Source organism: Anser anser (genome assembly GCF_964211835.1).
Source record: "Anser anser genome assembly, chromosome: 3".
NCBI lineage: Eukaryota > Metazoa > Chordata > Aves > Anseriformes > Anatidae > Anser > Anser anser.
Window position 1 is genome coordinate 97255394 of NC_139722.1, and position 25340 is coordinate 97280733.

Consider the following 25340-nt stretch of genomic DNA (forward strand, 5'->3'; position numbering starts at 1 on the left):
TTAATGATGATCGTTCATCCTGTAGATTTATAATATTTAACTGAGAACTCCAGTGTCTGTCTCTGAGTCTTTGGATTCTCTAACCTCTTTTCTGTGCTAGATATACTCCCAATTATTTTTTGATTGGACCCAGTCTCATTTTTTAGAGTTAAAAATATCCGGTGTTCAAAGATAATAGTCAAGACTAAATTAAAAGAATTGTTGGTTACTGATGACAAAATCTGTCATCAGATGGGTTAAGTGTCTTGCACTTTTGTGTGCAACTGACAGATGCATGTCTATACCATATAAATAATTAATACTTTCTTCCTAAGTCAAGAAGTGGTAGACTGAAATACAAGCATAACATAATAGAGCATGTTAATATGTAATTTCAGCTGTTTCCCAGTCTGTCTTCATGTTTTACTTGTTGTGCTGAACTATAATGATGACTCCTGTATTACAAGTAATACAGAAAAAAAAAACATTAATCCTGGTGCTGAAATTTATACAACTACAGGGTCTTCTCTGCACACTCACAATTCATATCTGCCTCAAATTCTAATACATCATCTACTACTTGCGATTTGAAGTCCAATGCCATCATAATAATAGGATCAACTTTACTAATTAAAGCAAAATTACTATTTTCACCTCAATTATTGAGCTCATAGCTCACACAAGACACATACTATTTTCACCTTAAAATTTCATGAGGAAATTTTAATGATTTATTAAGATATAAAATACATACTTCGGTTTGTAATCTGGTCTAAATCCTTCAGGTAATTGCAGTTGATCCATTTTTTCTGAACTATTAGAAGTACCTGTACAAGAAAAAAAAAACCACTAATTATTCATCTATATGTGGTTTGTACATTATAAAAAGCTGCAGAAGCACATCACCAGAAACTTAAATTCCAAGCTATTCTTGCCACTTTTCTAGCATCTCTCAACTCCACAGTGGCAGAACCATAATACTGGGTCTTCTTCATGAGTATAGTAACATTTTCACATATAGATATACACAGTTCTTCAGACTTACTTGAATGGTCTTCATCTCGAAGTAAATACCGTGCTTTCATTTGCAGGGATATTGTTTTGATCCACTGAGAGAGGTTTGGTTGGCCTGAAAAGTCTAACCTGTCCAAAAATATATATAAACAGAATACACACATTATTTAAAGACAAATTATATATTGAATATTTCATAGGTATTCCATTATTTTGTTTCTTAACAGGCTTGTCCACATTTTTCTATCTTCAGTTCTTTTCCTGCAGGTCCTACACTTTTTTGTCCTCTCATACCATTCCAAATCATAAAATAACCAAGAAAGGTCCATAAACCGAAAGAAGTAGGCAAGCAATCCACTTGAGATGATCGAAAAAAAAGAAGACCGTAAACATTTTGGAAGACAAAAATAACTAAAAGAGAATTTGCTATTCTTGAGATCATAACAGCCTTTGGTTCAGGTAGGAGGGTTTGGGGGTTGTTGGTTTTCGTCTTGAATAGTCCAGAATCCTAGAAATTGCTCTAACAGTGACTCAGTCTGCACGTTATGGTGTTTGACTCCCGTTACAGTTTTCACTTGTGCTAAATTCGTTAAAAATTACAATATTCGTATCGCAAACATACAAGCTGATACCACAACATAAAAGCAGAACTCATGAAAAAAAGTTTACAACAAATAAGAATTAGTTTTGAAAGTAACTTTCATAGACAAAATACTGAATTTAGTTAGGGATTGTCTGGAGTTTTGGGATTCTTAAGTGGTTTGGGAAGTTTGCATGTTTGTGGGTTTTTTGTTTGTTGTTTTTTTTTTTTTTATGGTAATTTTGTTTTTTTTACACTTAGTGAAGACATTTATAAAGCAAACAGACCTGTTAAACAAAACTCTTGGTGGAGGAAGCAGAGGAATAACGGTGTTGCTTAAACATTCACAAAGAGGGCAAAGAAATTCACCATTTTCTACATCATAACTTGTATGTACTCGTAATCTTTGTTGTCTTCGTTGCTCTTTCGCTTGAACAGCATCAAAATACCTATAGAAAATGGCAAGATATTAATGACATTAATAAAATATTACTTTAACATAAAAATCCATGAATAATTATGAAGACACTGGTTTGCTTTTTGCCCAACCATAACTAAGAGAATTATCTAAAGGAGAAAGCTCTACCCTCCGACTGATCACTTATTACTAACTGCAGGCTATCCTCAGTTTTTGGCATCCAAAATCCCCCCAGTTCCTCAAGTTTGTTGGACCATCACAATTACATTTTAGCCAGAACTTTAGCAATATCCATTTATGAGAAAGGTGGGGGAGAAAGTTAGAAAGAATGCTGAACGATTGAAGAAACAACAAAAAAAATCCTGTTTCACACAAAATTGAGGGAGACACCATGAGTATTACCCATGTGCATATTCCACTGAAGGCCACAACAGAACAGCACCTGGAACAACTGGTGGTTTATCTCTGAATCCTCTATGAAAATGAACTGTATACACTACTTTGATATTCAGCTCTGCTTTGCGTGCAGCTCTGGGGTCCCCAGCACAAGAAGGACACAGAAGTATTAGAACAAGGTCTGAGAAGGGCCATGAGGCTGATCAGAGGGCTGGAGCACCTCTCCTATGAAGACAGGCTGATGGAATTGGGGTTGTTCAGCCTGGAGAAGAGAAGGCACCTGGGAGACCTCATTGTGGCCTTCCAGTGCCTAAAGGGCCACAGAACCACTGCGAGCTCCTAACAGTTCTCACATGCAAGGCAAAATTTGCAGTCGGGCACTTCAGAAGCCGTGTCAAGGACCAAAGCAAGGGCCTAACTGAAGTCAGTGGCACGAATATCTTGCATTAGCCACATAGCATCGGCACCACATAGTACAAAGCACCTTTTTATCTTTATTCCCTCCCCCCAAAAGAATAAAAATAACTGAAAAAGGTTAAAAACACAGAGCAGGGCATAACACTGGCTTTATGTCAAGGATGAGCTTGAACTAGGTCATGTATGCTTCTAGTTCTAATCAAACATGATGGAAGAATTAAGAGTGCAAGGGATGTGCTGTCATTTAAAATTTCAGTACAGAGCACAAGGAGCAGGAACATGTCTATTACAGAGCAGCAAAAAACTAAAACATTTGAACACTGAAGCTCAGATTAGCATGCACCACAGGGGATTATGCATATGGATAAATACCCAAAGGGAATGGAAGCTGCCATGTGCAGCTTTGGATTCTCCTTCATTGTGATGACAGATAGAAAATGAAACTTATTTTAAACATGTTTATAATATTTAATTTTAAAGCAGAAAGTTGCATTCATTGCTTCAAGACATTCCTTTTTAAGCTTACTACTAGGGTATTAGCTTTGCAATTAAACTTAGTACATGCAAATAGCAAGACATGCTATTTGGACTGAACTTAAACATAACTTTTTACCTTTGCCAACAATGAGCATGCATAATGTGTCCACAGCTACCTGTGTGCGTTCCACATGACAGATCTGGGTGCATGAACAGTGGGTCATACTTTTCTGTATTCAAAATAAAAACAAAACTTTTAAATTAACATTTATCAAAAAGACTTAACTGCAGATATTACTCCCTTCACATTAAAGTTTATCACAAAAGTATAGTTTATTTGATGAAACATAATGCATATTACTAATTCACAACTGAAACTGTTGAGCTCATTTTGAATCAGTGTCATTTTGTTTTGAGTGTGTGTACTGTACTTAGACTTCAAACCAGGTTTTGGGAGCTTCTGGGCCCTGGTAAAAGTGAAAGATTTATCAGTTTTGGTGGTTCAGTACCATTAAATAATGAGACTGAGCACATTAATCTTCAGGATGAGAATACAAGATGATCCGGTATTTTTTGTGTGTGTGTTTGCATATATAGAATCCAGGGAAAGCTTTGTAACAATGCCATTAATCAGGAAGTAAGCTGTTTCACAAAGATACCTGAATCCAAGCATTTTTAAAATTATCATTGCTAAGAGGCATTTCAGATGATAAAACTTAGAGGAAAGACAGGTACCATCTTTGTGCTTTTACGCCATACATCAGTGCTTCTTTCCTCTATAATGTTATAAGTGTAGTTTAAGAACAAACTTCTGACCTTGAAGGAGGTATGGTTTTTTTAATAGTTACAAATAATTTGTTATAAATGGCTGTCAGAGCTTTTTTTTAATGTTTTGCAGCTATTTCATATTAAGACTTAGAACACATACTTCCACATCACTAAAAATATGGGAGTTTTGCAACTGATCACAATGAAGTCTTTCACAATTACACATTTAAGAAGGTGACACTACTGTCTTAAGAGACAACGTGGTCATTACAGTGACTCTGACATTCATTAATATTCAAGAAGACTGAATACTACTTACCAGGATCTGGAATAATTCTGTTTCTATTTTTAGACAACACAGTTGATCTCTGAATAAATGCTGCCAAGACCATAGCTCTGCTGTCCACTTTAACTTCTTGTTCTTCCTGACACAGTATACACATAACAACTTGCCTGTGTTCAGCTACTCTAGTTTGCTCTGGACCCAAGGCTGTGAGTTTTGCATCTGAAATCACAGGGCTAGAACGTTCAAAGAATACTAGTGAGCACATGATTTGGAAAAGAAAATACAATCAGATTATGCTTTAAATGGGATTAGTAAGCATTCTAAATTTATGTTAAATGCTCCGACAAAACGTAGCTTTTTGGAGACATAAGAATACATGCCAAAAAGTTATACAAGAACATACTTTTCCAGAAAAAAATTACATCCTCTCAGTGGTGTATTACCCATTCCAATTTAACCAAGAAACTGTATTTGTGACCCTCCATTACCATTGTATCTTAATTGCCTGACATAAATTCTGAAAGCAGTCTCCACTTCCCCACAAAATCATTAACATCCTTCAGTTTTTATTTCCAGCTACAAGCAAATTTTCTTCCATATCCTCAGAGGCATAATCATCATCTACTTCCAATTTACTATGTTTAATAACAGTCTTTTCAGTATTATCAACAAATTACTGGATGACTTTATACAAAACAAAATTATTTGCTTGTTTATGTTGAGTACTGTGAGGATGAGAGAGAAGGGAGAAATCAACATTTATTCACCATCTTGTCAGTAACTGCAAGGAAAGTGTTCCATTTACTGCTCCTTTTGGTCTCAAAAAAGCCTTTTGAATAATTTTCCATCAAGACTAAAATAGGCACTTTTTAGAACACTAACAATAGACCAAGCTGATGTAAAAGTTAAAAGGAAAAAGTTCAAGTAAGATTTCATTACCTATTATCATGTACTCCAGAAGCTGAAGTATCGAGCTCCTCCAAAGTTTGCTGAAAGAGTTCTTTGTTTTCATTAATGAAGTGCCGTTGCATCTCCGACATCTGAGCCATTATCTTTTCCCTGCGCAGTCTGGCAATCTCAGCTTTTCGCTTCCTCTCAGCTTTGTCTTTATCACGTGAACTCTGAAATTGTATTAGATCAGTCATTTAAAAAATAATGTTAAAATGGACTATTTATGTTAACTACTGCTATGTGTAACTTAGTGTAAGTTACACATGTAAACAATTAGAATCTGATAAAGAGACAAGACAGTCTATTGGAGTTTTTGCACCCTCTTTTCTTAGGCTCATAATCATAGAACAGCTTGGGTTGGAAGGGACCTTAAAGACCATTTAGTTCCAACCCCCTGCCATGGGCAGGGATGTCACCCGCCAGATTAGGATGCTCAGGGCCTCATCCAACCTGGCCTTGAACACCTCCAGGGATGGGGCATCCACAGCTTCTCTGGGCAACCTGTGCCAGTGTCTCATCACCCTCTGAATGAAGAATTTCTTCCTAATATCTAACCTAAATCTTCCCTTTTTTAGTCTAAAGGCATTCCCCCTTCTCCTATCATTATCTGACTGAGTAAAAAGTTGCTCTCCATCTTTTCTATAAGCCCTCTTTAAGTACTGGAAGGCTGCTGTAAGGTTTCCCCGGAGCCTTCTCTTCTCCAGGCTGAACATCCCCAGCTCTCTCAGCCTTCCTTGACAGGAGAGGTGCTCCAGCCTTCTGATCATCTTTATGGCCTCCTCTGGACCTGCTCTAACAGATCCACATCCTTCTTGCAAACTGGTTTGCCTGATCTACAAGCTGTGAGATAGACTTACAGATTCCAAATTTGACATTTCCCATCTTTGATTCAAAACAGCAATTGGAAGCATAGTCCATTGCTAGTCACAACCTAGACATGTTTCAGATCAGCTGTTAAAGCTTGTTTTTACCTCCTCCATAACACTTCCTTCTGTCTCAGCCACAGGACTTGTAGAAGAGCTCTCTCTTAGTTTCTTAATGGTATTAAAAGTCTGCAGAAGAAAAACAAAACCTCAGTTTGCAACATGAATATAACAACTGTGCATACTATAATGCTGGCCAGATAATACGTAGTGTTAGATTTCAGAAAAGGAAAAAGAGGTAGGTACAACAAATCAACATGGGAAATAAGGAAACCACTGCAGTATAAATAGCAAAGTTTTAACAAATTTTCTTTCCACAGTTTTGAGGAGTTATATAAAAGAGATTTACCTTCAATATCCACCTGATCATGTCCTTGTGCACTTCCAGATGAGGCGCATTTTGCAGTGTTTCTAGCATAGCTAGTATACTAGGGGAATTATTGGGTGCCTCTCCTGGTCCTGAGAAAAATGAGAATGACAACTGATTTTATTTTTACCTGACAAAATAATCACTCACTACTATTAAAGAAAACAGAAAACAACCAACACTTGCATATACTCAACGCCTAAAGAATTCCTTCAACAAATAGACAAACATGTAAATTTCATTCCTCCCAAACTTTTTCACGAATACCCTCTACTTCCTGAAAGATTACAGGAAAATGCTTTAGAAGACTTGTCCACTCTGTTCTCTTACAAGGCCGAGTGCACTTTATGTACTCCTTGAATGTTTACAATTTGGGAGCTGCCATGTCAAATTATTGCACGTCCCACCTTTTTTCAATGGAAGAGTCTTAGAAGCTTTCGTATCTTAACAAAACTACAGGCACTAATTAGAAGATGCAAAGGAGAGTCAAGATTAAATGATTATTAAGAATGCAACTTCTATTTTTGTAGTTGTGGCATCTGACCACATACAGCAATCTTTGTTAAGAACACTACTTTAACGATGATATTAAGAATTAGATTTCATGGGAATTATTCTACTTCTGGATTTCTCTTCTCTACAGAAGAGATTAGGTACTGCTGCTACCATAGCTACTGTCACTGCTACAGATACGTGAAGAATACATATATACTCAACTTTTTCTGTGAAATATAAGAATTGTTTTGTGTACTTATCTACAATATTGAAAACACATTTTGACGGATTAACAGATACATTCTTCTTGTAAACTCCATTCCAGAAGAAGAAAATATAAGGCACTGGCATTTTCAGTTGCTTAAAACTTGCTATAGAAATGAAGAGATAGACATACTTGATATTTTCTGAGTAAAGGTGAACGTTACAACATTCTCCTCACTGAGATTCTCCAGATGTTGTTTTTCTTCTTGTAGTGCCATTCCAATCAAATGCAAAACCTAGACAGAAGTCAGCAATTTTAGTCCTTTTCTTAAAGCATTCATATAATCTCTTTACATTGTTTGGGTAATTCATTAAAAGACAAGGAAGGCATACAGTAAAATTATATATGAAGAACACAGCTGAAGTTATTTCTATATATGTAGTTCCAAAGCTACATTACACAGGATTAACAGTATGTGTCTACAAATTCTTGAAACTTCGCCAGATATAAACACTTCATACCACTGGTGTCTTTCTGTTTGCTGTCCTGACTAATCAGTGGGAATTCAGTGGCTTAGGATACGTTTCAGTATTTTCTCATATTTCTTAAGCTTTCTCCCTAACAATTGCATGTTACTATTGCAAGTTTCTGGACAGAAACATGATGCACGTTTTAAATCCTTTTTACAACATACAAAATTTAACTGACAAAAAGGTAAAAATTATTAAACTTTTTGTTTATTCTAAGACTCTAGAAACACTATAAAAAATAACAACTTTCAGGTCAGTAAAAAGCTGTAATTTACTACAGCTGATCTAAGCAGCATTCTTCTCATGAATTTTGCTAGAAGTTTACCCGTCTTCCATTTATTCTAGGAATTAAATCAGAGGCAGAGGGGTTTTCCCCTAGTCTTCTGTATCAGAAAACACCATTTATGTCTCATTCATAGTACTTTCGGTATGTTAGTAAGCAACCCAAATCTATAAACCTATGTTAAAACGCTGAAATCCGTGTTCCTCTTTTAGCACATGCATAGTTTTAAAATAAGGAAACATACCCTTTGCAGCATGGACTCCGACCAGGCATAGCCATTGTGCTCTACTGCCCACTGTAGTATAGTTCCCATAATACACAGCATGACATCGGACTGCAGAATATTAATCAGACTTGCAAAAAGTGGGCAGAAAGGAGGCAAAGCTGGTGGTGGAAGTGCTGAAAGGGAAATTTATGTTTCACACTTGAGCATTTAAAATTTGCAACACCCATATAAAGCATGAGACTTGCAAAGAGCTTAATATTTTAACCCAGGACGCCATACAGTTGCTTGATAAATAATATTGCAGATAGTAGGCTGTAACATTAAACATTACTTGCATGTAACAACAGCTGAAGGAATAAGCGGTTCATTAGGCTGTTTCTACTATGGATCAAATTCCTCTCTACAACCAGGAAGATAGAAAGGAAATTGGTACATTTTCACAGATTCCTAGCTAACCCAAGAACAGAATGTTAGTCTTAAAATTTCAGGGCAATATACGGTTTGACAGGTACTTCCTCCCATCTTCTTTCAAAGAAATACCTGTATCTTCTCTGTTCTGTCTTTTCAGCTTTCTCTGTGCTTCTTCTGCCTGAAAGAGAATGATGCCAATACTACTCAAAAACTGTAGAAATACAAAACTGATAATATAATTTATATTGTCCTTATTATACTGTTGCTGTTTCTTTCCTCTTTTCCTTAGCCTTAAACAGAAGGAACAAGTTTCCATGTCTTTTCAGTTTGTATTACATTCTACTTGTAAACATTTTATAAGGTATGCATCTTTGAAATTAATCTTTCATCTTGAAACAGCCTGCACTCTTTATTAGCATAAAGATCATAAGACAAATTTGAACTGACATGGTAAATGTCCATAAAGATAAGCGAAAATATAGACTGTTAAATTACTTCTAGTTAAATACCATGTAAGAACTGACAGACCAACTCCTAAAGCCCCACTGACTGATTTCAGAAGCTCTGTATAGGACACAAGATCCAATGGCACAGAAATCACTGCAGAATCTCAAATTTTGACAATGTTCTCAAAGAAGTTATCTTTAAAAAAAAAATACCAGCTGATAATACTTCCTCACACAGTAAAGCTCTGGGGAAAAAAATCTGAAAGGAAACTGAAGTACAAAATGTTCAATTTGTTAGTTACCTTTGATTGCTCTGCCCTTGAAAAGTGGTAGAAATACAGATTGAAGTTCTTGGTACATTCTGGTTTTAGTTCATACAGCCCTCTGCCAGTTAATCCAGGTTTCCTACCAAGAAAAAGTATTAAAAAATATGTTCATTGGTTACTACCATTTGAGCATAAATAGTTAAACAGCTAAAATACATTGCTCAATAGGCACTCTAAAATGAGTATTAAATGATGCACTTGAGTAAAACCATGGGGAAAACACCATAGCCCAGGCCCCCCTTTTTTCTGTTCTCTCATTCTCACTAATTTATGTATTTAATTTAAAAATATAAAAAATTGGAATAAAGGGAAACATACTTGAAACAGGCCACTTCTTCAATCACACTTTCCATTCCCGTCTCTCTGTTCTCCTACATTGAGTGGAAATGCAACACAGTGTGTTACTACAGCTCTTGGATTAAACACATTCAAATACCATACAACACTAGATGAGCGTGCAAAACACATCTAGAACAAGTCATTTTACTGACACTCTAGAGAACACTAACAACATGTAATAAAAAATATGTTCATGAATGCCATGTCTGCAAAAAGTATTTTGAAAAAGCATCCCATATTAAGTACTGAAGTTTTACTACTTTTCCATGTCATAATAAGCTTAGTTAGAAGAAAATCTAAAATGTTTTTAAAAATCATACTGCTCCTCTAAATTTTGACTTTTCAAATTAAGTTTAAGTATTTAGAACAATGAACAATATTCGAGAATTTATCATTAAGAGTAGTACTAATATAGTAAAACAATAATTTTTGAATTTTGACCCCTAAAATGTTTAAAGATTACTTAATAAATATTCTAAAACATTTAAGCTGCTATCCTACAAAAGCACTCATACTGGAATTTAAGTAAATAAATGAATGTCCATGCAAATGAAGCATTTATGTTACACAAGTCATTACACTGTTCCTGATTTCATGAATTTTCAATTATTGTCAGGCTTTAAAATAACAGTTTATATTTCTGGATAGTTCTGGCAACCCAATTGCATGCATCTACTTAGAGTTTACAAGCAGACTGCAGATACTGCTGGCCAGATAGCCCGATTAAGAAAGAGTATTAAAAAGAGAAAAGAGGTGAAGAAGCCCTCAGGCTCCTGCCTCTTTCATATACAGTTTCACCTTCTCCAGCCCTCACCTACCTTCTCCACGAGAACTATTAATCTGTACTCATGTTAACTTTACTCTGCATAACCACGCTGCTCCCATTAGGTGACATTAACTCACGTAAGAAGAATTTTCTCCAATTCACCTTACCAAATTGAAGCTTTTGTTTTCCAAGCTACTTACATCTTCAGGTAATGCCTTTACTAATTCACTGTGAGCCATTGGCCTAATGCTCAGCTGATGGATGATCTCTCGTTTGATTTCATCTGTTGCGTTTACCTGTCCTATTCCAGGACTGAATCTTTCTCCTGTAAACAAAATATAATAGTGCTTTATTATCATTATTTTAGTATTTTTAAACTTTACTTCTTTTGTAATTTAAAGGAAAAGACTGGAAAATAAGTCTCCTCAGTGAAATCTTGTGTTCATCCACCCATGTTCAAATGTTAACATTATGTTAATGTAACCTAGTTTCAACTCTTTCCTCACAAGAAAGTCAGAACAACATCACGTTCAAAATAGATCTGAACTTGAGATAACAAGGAAGAATGCTCATTCCAGACCATTAAACACAAATAAAAAAATGTATTAAATGTATTCTGAACTTACCAACAATCATTATAATGAGGTATAGCATCTCTTCTATAAGAGTATTATTTTGTTGAACAACATCCTGATTTAAAATAAAGAAAAACAACTGAATTTACATGTTTCAATTAAAGGTAACAAAATTATTCCATACGCTGGAAGTATTTTTCTGTGCTTCAAAATATTACCTTTTTTCACCCTTAATAATCCCAAATTAAGCTCTGCTGTAATGAAGGCACAACTGCCTTAAACTTCTTGAACAAGGCAAAAATTATGCAGCACTTTCTGACATTTATCATTTTGACATGTAAAATATTTATGGATTTCAAAACTGGTCAAAATAACTCTCGAATTTTTACCAAGAAACTGAAGTAGCACAAAAGTGTTCAGCATATTTTTGAAAAAAAAATTGTAGATTTTTCCATAAAAACTGTACATAAAATACCTTGTTAGTATTTTCTGTGCTAAATCTTTTGCCATAGTCTGGAGTACTAAATATCTGATAAAGTTCAAAGCGACTCAGCATTATCATCAGGAAGTGATTTGGATCCATCATAGACACACCTGTCTATTAAAGAAAAAAATAAGTATAAACACAAACCAGACGGGGTGTTATTTTAGAATGTATTTTATATTCACATACAGTTCACAGTACATTCTTTGTAAGATTCATTCCTCTTTATCCTGGGCATGGAGATTTAAGCAAGGTACTCTCTTATGACTCCAATAATGCAATTGACAGCACACATTTGACTATGTAGGGTGATATGCTTTATTAATTTTTGATTAAGCCTTTTAAATGTGAAATATTCAGGGTTATTTCTTCCATCTCAAACAATCTAAATAAAAATCAGAGCAAGACTTGTTTAATTTGGTTTTGTCTCTACTATTCTGTTCCTGCTGTTCCAACTTTTAGAAGGCATAATGAGAAGTAGTATATAGCACAAAGACTTAAAATAAAAACATAAAATAAATGTATTCCAGGCATCAGAAGAAGGGCTGGAAGATTTAAACAAGCTTTTCCAAGCATCCTGGCAAAGAATAATACTAATGTTTCAATGTAGTCACACATACTTATTTCCATTTATTCAAGAAGGACTATAACAGTACTTCCTCTACAAATTTTTCCATAAATACACAGATACAATAAGTACAAGTCCTTGCACAAAAAAAATATCCTTGCCATTAAAAGGTTTTGATGGAGGGATAAGCAGATGTACACAAAGCCTGTGTCAAAAGACACTTGATAAAATGCAAACTGGTATACATGGTTACCTGAAGCATTACTATGTCCTTGTCAAACATCTCTCTCCTGCACTTCACATTATGATAGTAATAAATCTGAAAAAAAAAACCAAACACATTTACAACCATTATATTCCATCTACATATATTTTTAATCTAGAAAAATAAACTTTGTTTTACAGTATTAGTAAATAAAAAGATGAAACAGTAATTTGAAAAAATATACAAATGTATTTGGAAGCAGAAAGTGTTTTTATATAGCTGGGTATTGACCTAATGTCTAGATTGCATGTGCCTAGAAGGAAAAATCATGTGGAGCTCTAAGTTTTTATATATATTTATATGTATATATATATATATAAACACTTCAGAGAGACAGCCCATGTAGTTGGAAAAATGTTCATTCTTTGTTCCATGAAATGCTCTTCAATTACTTGAGATACAGTCCTTAGGAACTGACAGTTTCAGCTAAACATTAAAATTTTCATAGTACCATGCTTAACCCAAACTACCCTGGGAGTGAACTCAACAGTACTACAAGCAGTTGCAATATTGCAGTTGCTGCATGGCACTGAAATATCGGAAAGGCTGATTCTACCACAATCGAGGAAAAATAAGGAGGGCTGTCAAGCTACCCAGGACTTGGAACAACCTTCCATGTGCTAAACTTCCCTCTAGGGGGACACCATTTTTCACCAGAATTACGTGGAGCAGACAGTTAGGTATGCCTTCCTTCTCTTCCCCAAACCAATCCATACAAATGCCAGAAAATCTTCTCAGAAAATATCCTGAAGTAGTTGTCTGAACTTGAGCTTGCCATAATCAAAAAAGAAAGGAATTCTAGACTGTGGGAGCCATAGTACCTAAGCTACATTCATCTCTTTACTCCATGATGGGATTGTGGAATCCCACAACCAGGGGGATTTAACACAGATACATTCCTCTATGAAAAGCTATACTGAAATTTCAGATTTGGTGCATGTCTATAGTAGGTTGAGTGCTGTTATAATTGTACATGAGTAGAGCTAGTTTTGCTTCAATAATGACTATCACTTTACAATACTTTTTTTTTTTTTTAAGGCAAGAAGCATCAGCAAGAGAAGCAGCTTAAGTCAAGTACTCCTAGTACACATGCTCTTCAACTTCCTAGTGAAGATGGGGGCTTGTGGGACAGAAAGAAGTATCATATGAATAGGTAAAGCTAACACCACATAGATTAAACACTATTTCTGTTACGTCTTGCTGAGAAAAGCACTTTAGATCATTACCCTTGTGGGTGGCACTGACACTACAGAACACATTTTATAGTAGTTGTGCTTGAAACACCTGAGGATCTAGTTTGTAAAAACATTCAAATTAGAGATGGACAGAGACTTTCTCCAGAATCATGAAAGAAATAAGAAATGAGAGAGAAGCCAAGGAACATGGGAGTTCTGTGCTGGTTCTAATGCTTCTGCACAGCCTCTAGATTTCACTTACCTTATACACATTTAAGATTGTTACTGTTTCTGTTATTATTTTAATATTTGAGACAAATGTTTATGTGAAGGTGATGAAAGTGTTATCAAAGACACAAATTAATTCTGCACTTCTTGCTATTATTGGACAGTATACAGCAAAAACGCTAGCGGACATTAACTGCGCTATACTTACACACAGAGCTTTAAGTTCACTGAGCACTGTGGCAATCCTGAGACCAAAAAAAGCGGCTTCTGACTGAGATGTCAAAGATCAGTTTAAAAGCAAATATTCAAATGATACAAGTGCTGATTTAAGTAGTTACCTCACCCAGATCTTACTGAACTTAATGCAAGTAAAGTTCCAAACCAATTTAAAAATGAGAGTTTTTGAGGTCTGAAGTTACCTTGGGGAGCTATCAGAAAACAGTGACTACACAGCTACTATGTACTTACCTGATTAACAAGAGAGAAGCCATTTCTTCTCCACATCCCTGCATGTACTTGGGCACACAGCACCAGACATCGTAGAGGATGTTCTATCAACATAGGTGGGCTAAGTTCGCTCTGCATTAAAATAAAATGCAATATTTTGATATATAAGGAGAAAAAAGGAAATGGGACTTGAAAGGATGAAGGATGGTATTTCTATCATTAAATGGTATGGGAATACAAAAGGTAAGTAAATCCAAAGCACATATTACAAAGACTTGACAAATTTGTTTACAGTCTACCCAATCAGCTTTAACCAGCCTTACAGAGTCACTGCTCCACAGAAGTATTCCACAAGGGTTTTAGTTTATTCTTAAGGACAGTAGGTTTTGTATTTTAAAACAACATTATCAATAGTAACACTGTCATTTTATTTCATTCAAAGGTTAAACATTTCTTCTGTTAGAAGGCAGAGAGATTTCCTCCGCCAGTTACGTTTTCTCCTCTTTTAATTTATCCTGTTCTTTTCAACTTCCTATTAAAGAAACAGTGGATTGGTAAGAACACGCAGGAAGCGAGAAACAAGTCGGGAACTAAATTAGAACCTATACCAAGGAGAAGGAAATCAGGTCCTGACAGTAGTTTCTAAAAACAATTTCTACTTTAAAAAGAAGGTAGTGAATGAAGAACAAAATACAAACCTTAAACTTGAGTCTTGAATTATTCAAGAGAGCAAAGCTAATTGCGTATGCTCCAGTCATGAATATCTAAATATTAATCTCTTAAGAGGTAATTTTATCTACCAAAGATAGTCTCTGTAAACAGCATACATAGCAAAAACAGTCCTTTGTTTTATTTAATAATACCCTATGCTTATAAAAGCAAACTTCACCTTCAGTATTAATTACATTTAATGAATATACTACATTTAATTACATACCAGGGGTAGCAGCTCTGGAAACTTATATGCCACTTCAGTTTTACTCAGCAAAACATGCAAGCCTGTATGAATAAATAAAACACATACATACATATTACATACAATACTTAATATAATTCAGAAAGGACAAAAAAAAAAATCACCTAATTTTTTATCAGACCATTTCCTGGACATAACCACAAGCAAGTCTGCAAATGATCACCCTGGAGTTACACAACTATTTCCTAAGGAGACATGTTACCAAACATACATTTTATGGAAAATTTTTCCCACTGTATCCGTATAAAACTTGCAGTGAAAGTGAGAGTTTTGCCTTTCTTTTCTCAGTGTCACATCCCCTCAGTGATAGCCAAGTATTCTTAGTCTATCAGGACACGTTATCAACGACAGATATGTCATCCTTCCTACCAATCTTTAGGTTCATAAAACACTTTAGGAACTGTAATGAGCCCCTTACAAAATACATAAGGGTTTTCTGCTTTTCTTTAAAGCTATAAGAGTTTTGCTCATAAACTCAAAAATTCAAAGTTATTCAAGTCTGAGCTGTGTAATATTTTACTTAAGAACTACCTTTTCCACTTCATTACCTGTGAATTTATTGTCATCTGGCTCTGTTTAAATTAAAACACCATTTTATTTTTTCCTCCCCTAAACATAACTGTTCAGCAATTTAGGTCAATAAAAGTAGAAAAAAGACACGGCTTAATTTTCTGGTGACACATCTGATTAATCTGTTCTCTAACAGACTGTTGATTAGTCTATTCAATCTGACAGCTAACCATATTTCAAAAACAGTCATCTACAGTCCATATTTTGTTGCATTTCTTTTGCATCATGTAAGTTACAAAAGCAGCTGTAACTTCCTACAACACCCACCACTGACAAATGCAGAGGCATGAGACAATCTCCCCCAGGCTGGAAACCATAACAACTTCTCCATCACTTGGGAACATTTCGCCTTAAGGAAGGCTACCAAACAGTTAGGAAAAGGCTGAAATGCACCCTATTCAGACTCTCAACAGCTGTTGTGTGGTTCGTTATGTACATACAAATGCAAATTATATTTATGCAACATTTTTCATTTCCTGAAATATTTTTAAACTAGTTCATACCTGCAAGTAAACGAGAAACTGGGAGATGAATGCTAACTTTTTCCTGAGAAACACAGTATCTGATGGTCTCAACTGAATGTCCACACATACTGAGAACAATAGGCTGTTCTCCATCAGTAAAACCACTATGACACTGCATCAACACAGTCAAGCATTTCTTGTAAGCTTCAATTAACACTTTTTCCTAAAAGGAAGATCACAGTTTACAAAGATTATAAAAAACACGGAGCTCTGCACAGTAATACAGCTAACAACAACAAGCAGGTTTTGACAGACTTTGTTTTTTCATCTTTACAACAGTCCTACAAAACTAAGATAAGGAATCTGATATACTGATCTGAATTACTAAGGGTGACACAGACCATGAAACTCATCCAGATATGCCTGACAAAACTGACTACTGCTAAAACTTGCAACACAGATGCAGTAAAAACCTGATTTACAATCAGGCAGCATTAGGTAGATCCAGGGCATGCTCCTCTAACTCCCTCTTCTCTGATAATTATTAGTTATGACCCAAGTGTTGTGATGATCAGTTTTTTGATGCAATGGAGCTCTTTCTGCCCAACCCCCCCCCCCCCCCCAAGGCTTAACCACTTTCTTACAAATTGGTCAGTTTAAGCCCTAAAGGATGTGTTTAAATAGAAAAAAATGTACTTCCTCACAGAGTATTTTGTCTTATTGTGCAGTTACGTGTTTTGTTCAATTGTTACACATATTAATGTTTCATTCCCCCTCTCGCCACCACCACCCCCATAGCCACATATTCACATGGAAAAAACAATTCAGAAGAAACTTACATCTAAAGCACACCAGTCCTGCATCATTGAGATAACGAGGGTTAATTTCATCTGCAGTGTAAATGCTGCTTCCCATTCTGGTTCCATTTCAATGTGTTGTCCTACTTGACGAGTTATTGGATCCATACCCTTAAACAAAGAGAGTTGTGCATTTCAACAATATATCACTGAAATAACTTCACGTTAGCATATAGTGTGGGACAGTGGTAACCTGTCCTTATAAATATACTGCTGCTACAAGAAAAACTTGGGACCATCTGGAAAGGAATTATAAACATCTAAATAACAATAAAATGAAACAAGAAGCAAAGAAGAATACAGGGACAGGTTTTTCAGGTATTAGCTCTGTTATTAACACCTTGGGTTTTCTTTACAAAGAACATATGCATAAATCAATCATCTTACACACCCATTTTGGTTTTTAAATGTGGTTTCTAGGTATACATTAAATGTAGGTAAATACTAATTAAAGACCAGGTACTAAAGTACCTAATCAGATCTCAGTATAAGAAAAAACAGGATGGTCATATACCAGCATGATCATATTAAAAAAAAATTATCATCAGACTAACACAAGCTAAATACTAAGAAAAGCATGCCACTGAAGTATAGAAAAATGGGAGTCATACTGATTTACGCCTCACTGATCACATGGTCAATTTGTCTTTGTAAAAGCCGCACTGCTTTTAAAATACTCCTTAACATAGCACATGAAAAGGTTAAAAAAATCAGTGAAGATACCTACTTGTATGGCACAGGCTATGTATTCTCTAATAAAAGCAGCAACTCTGCTGACACCAAAGTAGTATATTGATCTTTCACTAAGTGGATAAATTAGTTAAAATGGGACAGATTTCATTCATACAATTGTGTCTTGTCTGCCTGTACAACTGCAAAATATATCAAAAATGACACTTTTCCTTTTGAACCACTCTTTTTTTTTTTACTGCCTTCTACAACAACAAACAAAAAATCAGAACGAGTTTGGTGAGACATGTTTCAGGAAAACATGACAATTTCAGAAGTTACTAAAACATACTGCATTGAGTTTACAATACAGATACACTGAATTTCCTCAGTTTTTACATCATAATATATAGCTTCCTGCTTTAATCTTCAACACAGTGCAAGTTTTTTAATTTACAGATTTACATACCTGCATACACTTGAGTAATTCTAAGAAGGCATCAAAACCCTCTAGAAACTTGTGTCTCAAGTCTTCTGACCACTCTGTTGGTTTACTTATCAACACATACCTGAGTACATTAATAAAGAGATATGAGTGTTAATTTTAATCTTCCCTCCTCCCCCGCCATCCAAAATTGATTAAATCAGCATGTAGTTAGTATACTTACTTGAGATCCAAAATAAGGCTCTGAACACGCCTGAATTTGAAAGCCTGCAGAGCAGTGTAACGTTCAAACTGAAACCTGCCTTGGATGTCACGGTGTCTTAGATGGTCCATAAAAGTTTTGATGATAGTGGTCATGAGATTTTCTTCTGTTATTAGCATTCGAGCCTACACCAAAGTATATTGAAATTTGCTGTAATTAACAGAGACAACTAACAAGAGTTTCGCACTGCACCATCGAGTTCATAAAATACATGACATTTTATCCAAAGTAGTTACATCAATAATTAAAACAGAGGAACATAGTAAAAGTCAGTCTTCCAAATATTCACAGGAGAAAAATGTAATCTAGCCAGAAATTATCATAATTCAGATCTCTCTCTTCAGATCCCTTCTGTACAGAGATTTGACTACGGTAAGGCTCCTGCTAACCTATGTAATTATGACATAAAACATATTATTATGTGTCTTATAATTACTTGTACCTCCCTTTAAGTATCTGTTGTGTCTTCTCATGTAATTTAAGTATGAACCCTTTAGGGCAGTGACAGCTCTTCTGTTTTTCTCTTTACAAACTGTTAAGCACTGTGAACAGCAAGTCTTTTGAAGTGCTAAGGAACTGTACAGTGCAATTTCCACATGGAAATTATGTGCAATGACCTTTAATTCCCATCAAGGGTTGCTGCATATATCCATGTGTTGCAGAAAACAAATCAAGGCATCATAAATTCTGATGCTGCCAGATTGTCTTCCACACCCAGCCTAACCTAACCCAACCCACAACAGAGTAGGGGGCACTAAAAAGTTACTGCCATCTCCTACTTGTGAACTCTTCCAGAACTTTCTCATTCTGCTGGCTCTCCTAGGTAAATAGTATGAGTCTCGCAGTTCTCTGGTCCCATGAGGATTTTATTATGTGTCTGGGATATTCAAGAAGATCGGCCCCTCTGGTCTACCACAATGACACTGCAGATTTTGACTAGAGCTTCTGGGTTCTACAGCTGATAACGATACAACAAATTCAGTTTTTAAAATGCTACTGCAGGGGAAAAATCTAATAGTTACCATTTAAAAAAAATTTACTGTCAACACAACCACCCATCAACCCTCAAACCAAACAACCGCAGCTACTTGAAAGCTCAAATTCAAATTACTAACATAAGTTTGAAAATGTTACTGGGGTGTGGTGGGTGGTATTACATTCTTCAACTTTTTCATTCAGTTGAGAATGACAGGACTAAACCTAGCAAAAAAAAAATCATTCTTAATTTGTATGGGAGGAGCATATCATAATTATCATATCATTGGTCTGTTCTGTCTTCTGTGAAATTAGTCAATAGCAATTTTGTTCTACTTTTTTTGCATGCATTTGAAATAAAAAGGAAATACTTGAACTTCCTAAAAAAAAAAGATATACATATATACACACACATTCCGCCATTCCATCTGCCAAACAGAAACGTAACACGTGAGCATCTGAATAATACTAGTTGGATAAATCTACCTGTAAGTCTGAGTAATGGCAGCATTCTTATTGTCAGCATCAAAATTAAGAGGTAACACAATATTGCCCTGACCCATGGAAACAGAATCCTGAAACCCTGTCAGATTTCCATGAACAACATCCGCCTCCTAGGAAACTAAAAAAACAACTTTGCACAGTATCATAAATGCTATATTAGTATTGAATTTTAGAGCTCAATTGAATTTCGAAGGATTCAGAAGCATTCATTGTCAAAGCAAATCTGGCTATGTAAAATAAAACTTTTATTTTCAGTACAGCTCCACAAGATTATTTTGTACTACAAGGAAAGACAGACTTATTTGGAGACTGAAGCAAAAAAGGATATTTTTCCCAAACAAGCGTAAGCTGGTGAAAGACCAGCAATATTAGTGAACTGGGTGAAACATAGCCTGAAGCACTGTAAAAAGAATTAACTGGAAATCTGCAAGAAGGCATAGTCAGAGTCTAGAAGTATCAAAGGAAGTAGTGACTATCATGAGACAATTCTTGCCTGCATTTAGGTTGACTGGAAAACTATGATAAACAAAGAGGATCATTTATTGAACTGCACCCAAATGGTATGCTCTGAAACTGCAGTAAGCAAATCACAACGTAGATTTCTACAGACAGAAACCATGGCTTGGTATGATGAGAAAAGTAAATGTTACATGCGTGCCTCTAAATAAACGTTCAAGTATATTACTTTAAAAAAAAAAATCACAACACAACAAAACAAAGCCAACCCTAAAATAAATTAAAAAAAATCAAAAATACCCAGCCCACTCTGGGAAGTCAGATCCAAACTTCGCAAGGGTGAATTGCTTTAACTTCTAAACCCATCGCAACGTATGTAAACAGTCTGACTCCTGTGCAGCAGCAGTGCCCTGCATTTCCACAGTAACGTTAAAGAAATCTGCGGTCTGGATTCATGAACCTCTAGTGGCTTTTAACAAATAAAGATTTCCTTTTTTTGGTCTTTCAGTACTTACAAGAGAAGGCACTGTGAATATCTGTATCGAGAGGTCAGCAATTGAGAACTCTCTGTCGTGGTCATCTTTCATAAAATCACTCTGCAATCGCTCATAGTTCTATTAAGAAGGAGGCAAAAAGAGGCAAGGAGTGCCAACTATCAGTTTTTAAAAGAAAGACAGGCACTACTCACCAGAGTAGGTACAGTGAAGAGTTGGACAGACAGAGCAGCCACCGATACTGCCCGTTCGTGATCATCCTCCATATAATCTCTCTGCAACTGCCGGTAATTCTAAACAACAAGGGGAAATTCACCTCTAATCCACACTGACCTGATTTTTTTATTTAAATGTCTGCTCTGGGAAACTTTAATTCCACGATAAAGGGAAGAGTAGCTCTTATAGATTATTATACAGATACCTTGTACAAAGAACATGACAATTTATCTGCTCACGTGTGAGATCTACTCACTCATTTTCATGATAAAGGCTAATATTATATTTGTTACTCAAAAAATTATTTATCTGCAGCAGCGTGAGCAGAATTTTGCAGTGCTGATTTCAAGCATTTTAAGTACTAGTTACTGCAGAAATGCTAATCTGCATAACGGAATTTCAGCACAATTTCCAAGTAGTGCTTTAACAGCTTACACCTCAAGAATGAGATGCAATTAGCTCTCAAGAAGAAATAGCCTGCATAGTTGACGGTGAAGACAAAAAACATCTGAACTGCTTTAATTCTCTGGAACGTGGAAAGCTCATTTTCCTCCCAGGAGATGAGATGCCATTATAACTAATATTTTGAAGACAGAAATAAAGTAGTCAGCATTTCATTTCAACTTTCCACATCCAAAAAATATTTCTGCATCATTTAAAGCTCTATATGCTAACTAAACTCTTCACTAGACAGTTTAGGCATTTAATAGCTCTTTGTAAGAAAGATACTTACTCTTGCAAATCGGATAGCAAAAAGTTTCTTGTATTTCAAATCCATCAGGAGACTACTCATGAATAACTGGTGATACACATTTCTAGCTCCTGTCAAGAAAAATGAACGATGCATTACATATCACTACTTTCTATCAAGATATTACGGAAACATTTAGAAAAGTAAACTTTTACAGGGTGAAGTAAGTCTACATTTCAGAGCAGAAGCTGCTTTGATCAAGTCTGTCAGGTTGTAGCAAAGAATGAAGATGAGCACATAAAACAAAATGCTTCAAGTGGCATTAGTTATTACTCCTGTATCAAATAATAATCAGCTGTTGAATAACCTAAACCTTCAAATATTAGGCAAGTCAGTCAAACAAGAACAAAACTCTTCTCCTCAGAACAGAGGATTTGGATGGACCAGGGAGGGGCCAGGGGGAGCAGCTACATGGAAAATCCTGGGAATTGCAGTAATTTTTTTTTGTTGTGAACAACACTGCAAAACAATCAGCTTATCTAACTCTGAAAGTGTAGTCTGCCTGAGCAGCATTTCAGAAAATACTACCAATACAAATAAGAATTGACCATAAATAGCTTGAAAATAGACATCTGTATCGTTTCTTTCTGAAGGTCACAAGTCAAAAGCCATTAAAGTATTTGCTTAACACAGTAACTATGGAAAAGAGGAAAAAGTAGAAAAATATTTATCTTAAAATAAAAAGTTTAAATTACTCCTTGCTTACATGAAAGATATTACCCTAACAAAACCCTCACTAAAAATATTGTGATGTTCAACAAAAACAGTATGTTTCAGATCTTGAAATCTGCAGTCAAAAAAAAACTAACTTCCAAGTCCCAGGAATTCATTTGCACAAGTAATAGGGATTAGATAAACAAAACCTGAAAGAATCATTTGCTCCATACTACATCCACATCCCACCTTACTTCTTACTTTCATTGCTACTTCAAGGAGTTCCCAAGATAGACCACAAAAGTATGCAACTACTCTTTAGGGTATTTGTACATCAGAATTGAAGAACAACAAAAGATACTGGAAGGGGTGGCATGGAAAAGTTCACAATACTATAATTCTGTTTAAAGAAGGGAAGGACAGATGAAAAAGCTTCATCTCCACCTCCTCAAAACTACAACTCTCTGGTCAATGCTATAATCAATCAGGCTATAAAAACTATCTGGGTTTTAAAATAAAAGAATAGTGCTTTTCAGTGAATGTTCATAGAATCAGTAAGAACATCTGAACGCAAACATCACAAAACAGAAGACCTCTGTGCCCTACCTATTCATTAAAAAAAAAAGTGCTATTTTGGTAGATATGATATAGGTACTGAGATCCAATAAAGCAGACAAACCCCAAATCAGTCTCTTGTTTATTAGCCTTAACTTCAGACTACTCTGAAAAATAAGACCTAAAAAACCTCCGTCTCCAAACACTCTTTGTGTTCTTGTCTTCTATATAAGTGCATCATGGAGAGACATTTTAACAAACTAGGCAATTACATATTATGGTAAAAGTGATCACGCATTAGCAGATATAGTAAGGGAAAAACATCGTGCGTAACATTCTTCAGTCTTTTCCAAAAGCTTGACAAAACTCACCTTTCCACAGTTTAGAATCGTACAGCATCAGCTTGTCCACAAGGGAAGAATTTTCACCATCTGGCCCCTCCTGTAGACCAACCTGACACAATATTCGACGAAGTCCATCTTAATGAAGAGAAATGGTGGAAGTTAGTAATAGCTTAAAAACAAAATTTGTGCATTATTTTGACACCCGAGAATTTTCTTAAGACACAGTAGAAGCCACATAGCCATCTTTTCCTAGACAACTGAATAACACTGCATGCTTTGCTGACAGAAACACAAATATTTCATACTTATGCTAGCTTTAGAGAACATTAATGAACCTTACAAAAACTGCCAAACACAATGATTTGTTTCAAAGTTATGCAAAATATCCTTCCTTAGAACTGCTGCTGGCTTACTAATATAATAAGTAGTTATACATCAGGCTAATTTTCCGGGTCATATTTTCCCTCTTTAGAGTTCTATCAAGAGGAAAATATAATTCATATATGACTGTAGGGTGTTTTTTTTTTATGCTTACTAGCTGTTATTATTGTAAAGCTTCTCCACATTTTCTTTTTCTTAATGGTAAGCAGTAATAATTGCTATGATAAGAGCATACAAGGTCTATGCTTGCAGTCAAGCCTGCATCTGCAACACAACACAGACGCTCATATTAACAGTGCTCAACCTGGCTTTGGACTGCAGGTAATATATATTTACTAACAAAATTATGACTTACAATCATTAGACACTATCTCTGCAACCTGCTTAGCCACCTTAGCTTCTTAACTAGCATGAGCTGGCAGTGGCTTGGTGCCATGCATCCCATATCACTGCAAGGTGCAGATCTATGAAGCCCCTGTAACAGGGTCGTGTCCCCTGCCCCCACAGAGCTCAGCTCCACCTCCAATCTCCATCTGGCCAGGGAGATTTAAGATGAAACCACCAAAGCAGTGCAATTCTATCATCTCATATTACAGATTGAATGGTAACAGGCTACTTAAAAAGACGGAGCAGAATGTGCATGTTTGGGTCCATTTGTTAAGAAGCTGTGGGAAACCAAATACTTGAACAAACTGCTACCATAACTTTTCAAAAGTTTGTATGTCTTAAAAATAGACTCATACAAATAAACTACTCATCTATCAAAAATAAAATGATATAGAGAACCCATGCCTGAAATCTTGGCAACTTTATCAAGTATCAATCTAATAATATATATAATCTCTGAACAAATCCTGCACCTACAAGAAAGAATGTATATATGGCATTACAGTGGCAGAGAGTGCTCTGCTAGTAATTCTTGTTAAAATTTACAGATGCACAGCACACATTAACTGCATTGGGTGCACTTAATTAAGTCCAAGTATCTACTTTTCTACCTATTGGCAGTTTGACATATTTTCCTTTTATTTCAGCTCACGCACAACGTCTTCACAACTTTGACTCAAGACAAAGGAGGAACCACACCAGAACAAACACAGAGCCTGCCCATAAAAGTGATACCGTGCATCTTGATTCCTTTGAAGAAGCCTCTTTCTAAATATCTGATTAATACTTCATTGGTTTCTATACTTATCCTAGAGCAGTCCCCACATCCTTGCATTCTCTCTGTTGTTCTGCTTGCACAGCAACAAACCTTAAGTAATCACTTTCATCATCATTCATCAAATGACTTGTGATTAATTTTGTTTTGTCTAAGCAGACAGGTTATTTTCAGCTTACTGCATTCATTTAAAAAGAACTAGGGACTGAAAAATAGCTTGTTGGCATACAACATTTGACAGTGATTCTCAGCTTCTGTTC

The 25340-nt window shown here is 35.6% G+C and overlaps 1 protein-coding gene across 2 annotated transcripts in view; it reads right to left on the reverse strand.

Moving 5' to 3' along the window:
* The window catches only part of UBR2 (ubiquitin protein ligase E3 component n-recognin 2), a 54956-nt gene that overhangs the window by 11691 nt on the left and 17925 nt on the right, over positions 1 to 25340 (reverse strand). The window contains exons 9-34 of one of the 2 annotated variants that reach the window (XM_083831977.1): positions 23565 to 23672; positions 21967 to 22055; positions 21212 to 21310; positions 18550 to 18713; positions 18351 to 18450; positions 17195 to 17323; positions 16395 to 16578; positions 15283 to 15344; positions 14367 to 14477; positions 12484 to 12549; positions 11654 to 11776; positions 11230 to 11293; positions 10804 to 10928; positions 9817 to 9869; positions 9475 to 9577; positions 8856 to 8904; positions 8334 to 8488; positions 7469 to 7571; positions 6559 to 6668; positions 6258 to 6338; positions 5275 to 5456; positions 4369 to 4568; positions 3418 to 3511; positions 1861 to 2022; positions 1025 to 1122; positions 734 to 806 (exon numbers count right to left, since the gene is read on the reverse strand). In XM_083831977.1, coding sequence (XP_083688103.1) covers positions 734 to 806; positions 1025 to 1122; positions 1861 to 2022; positions 3418 to 3511; positions 4369 to 4568; positions 5275 to 5456; positions 6258 to 6338; positions 6559 to 6668; positions 7469 to 7571; positions 8334 to 8488; positions 8856 to 8904; positions 9475 to 9577; positions 9817 to 9869; positions 10804 to 10928; positions 11230 to 11293; positions 11654 to 11776; positions 12484 to 12549; positions 14367 to 14477; positions 15283 to 15344; positions 16395 to 16578; positions 17195 to 17323; positions 18351 to 18450; positions 18550 to 18713; positions 21212 to 21310; positions 21967 to 22055; positions 23565 to 23672 — 2887 coding nt within the window. Of the gene's footprint in view, positions 1 to 733; positions 807 to 1024; positions 1123 to 1860; positions 2023 to 3417; positions 3512 to 4368; positions 4569 to 5274; positions 5457 to 6257; positions 6339 to 6558; positions 6669 to 7468; positions 7572 to 8333; positions 8489 to 8855; positions 8905 to 9474; positions 9578 to 9816; positions 9870 to 10803; positions 10929 to 11229; positions 11294 to 11653; positions 11777 to 12483; positions 12550 to 14366; positions 14478 to 15282; positions 15345 to 16394; positions 16579 to 17194; positions 17324 to 18350; positions 18451 to 18549; positions 18714 to 21038; positions 21138 to 21211; positions 21311 to 21966; positions 22056 to 23564; positions 23673 to 25340 lie in introns of both variants that reach the window. The other variant, XM_083831976.1, reaches the window with a different exon arrangement.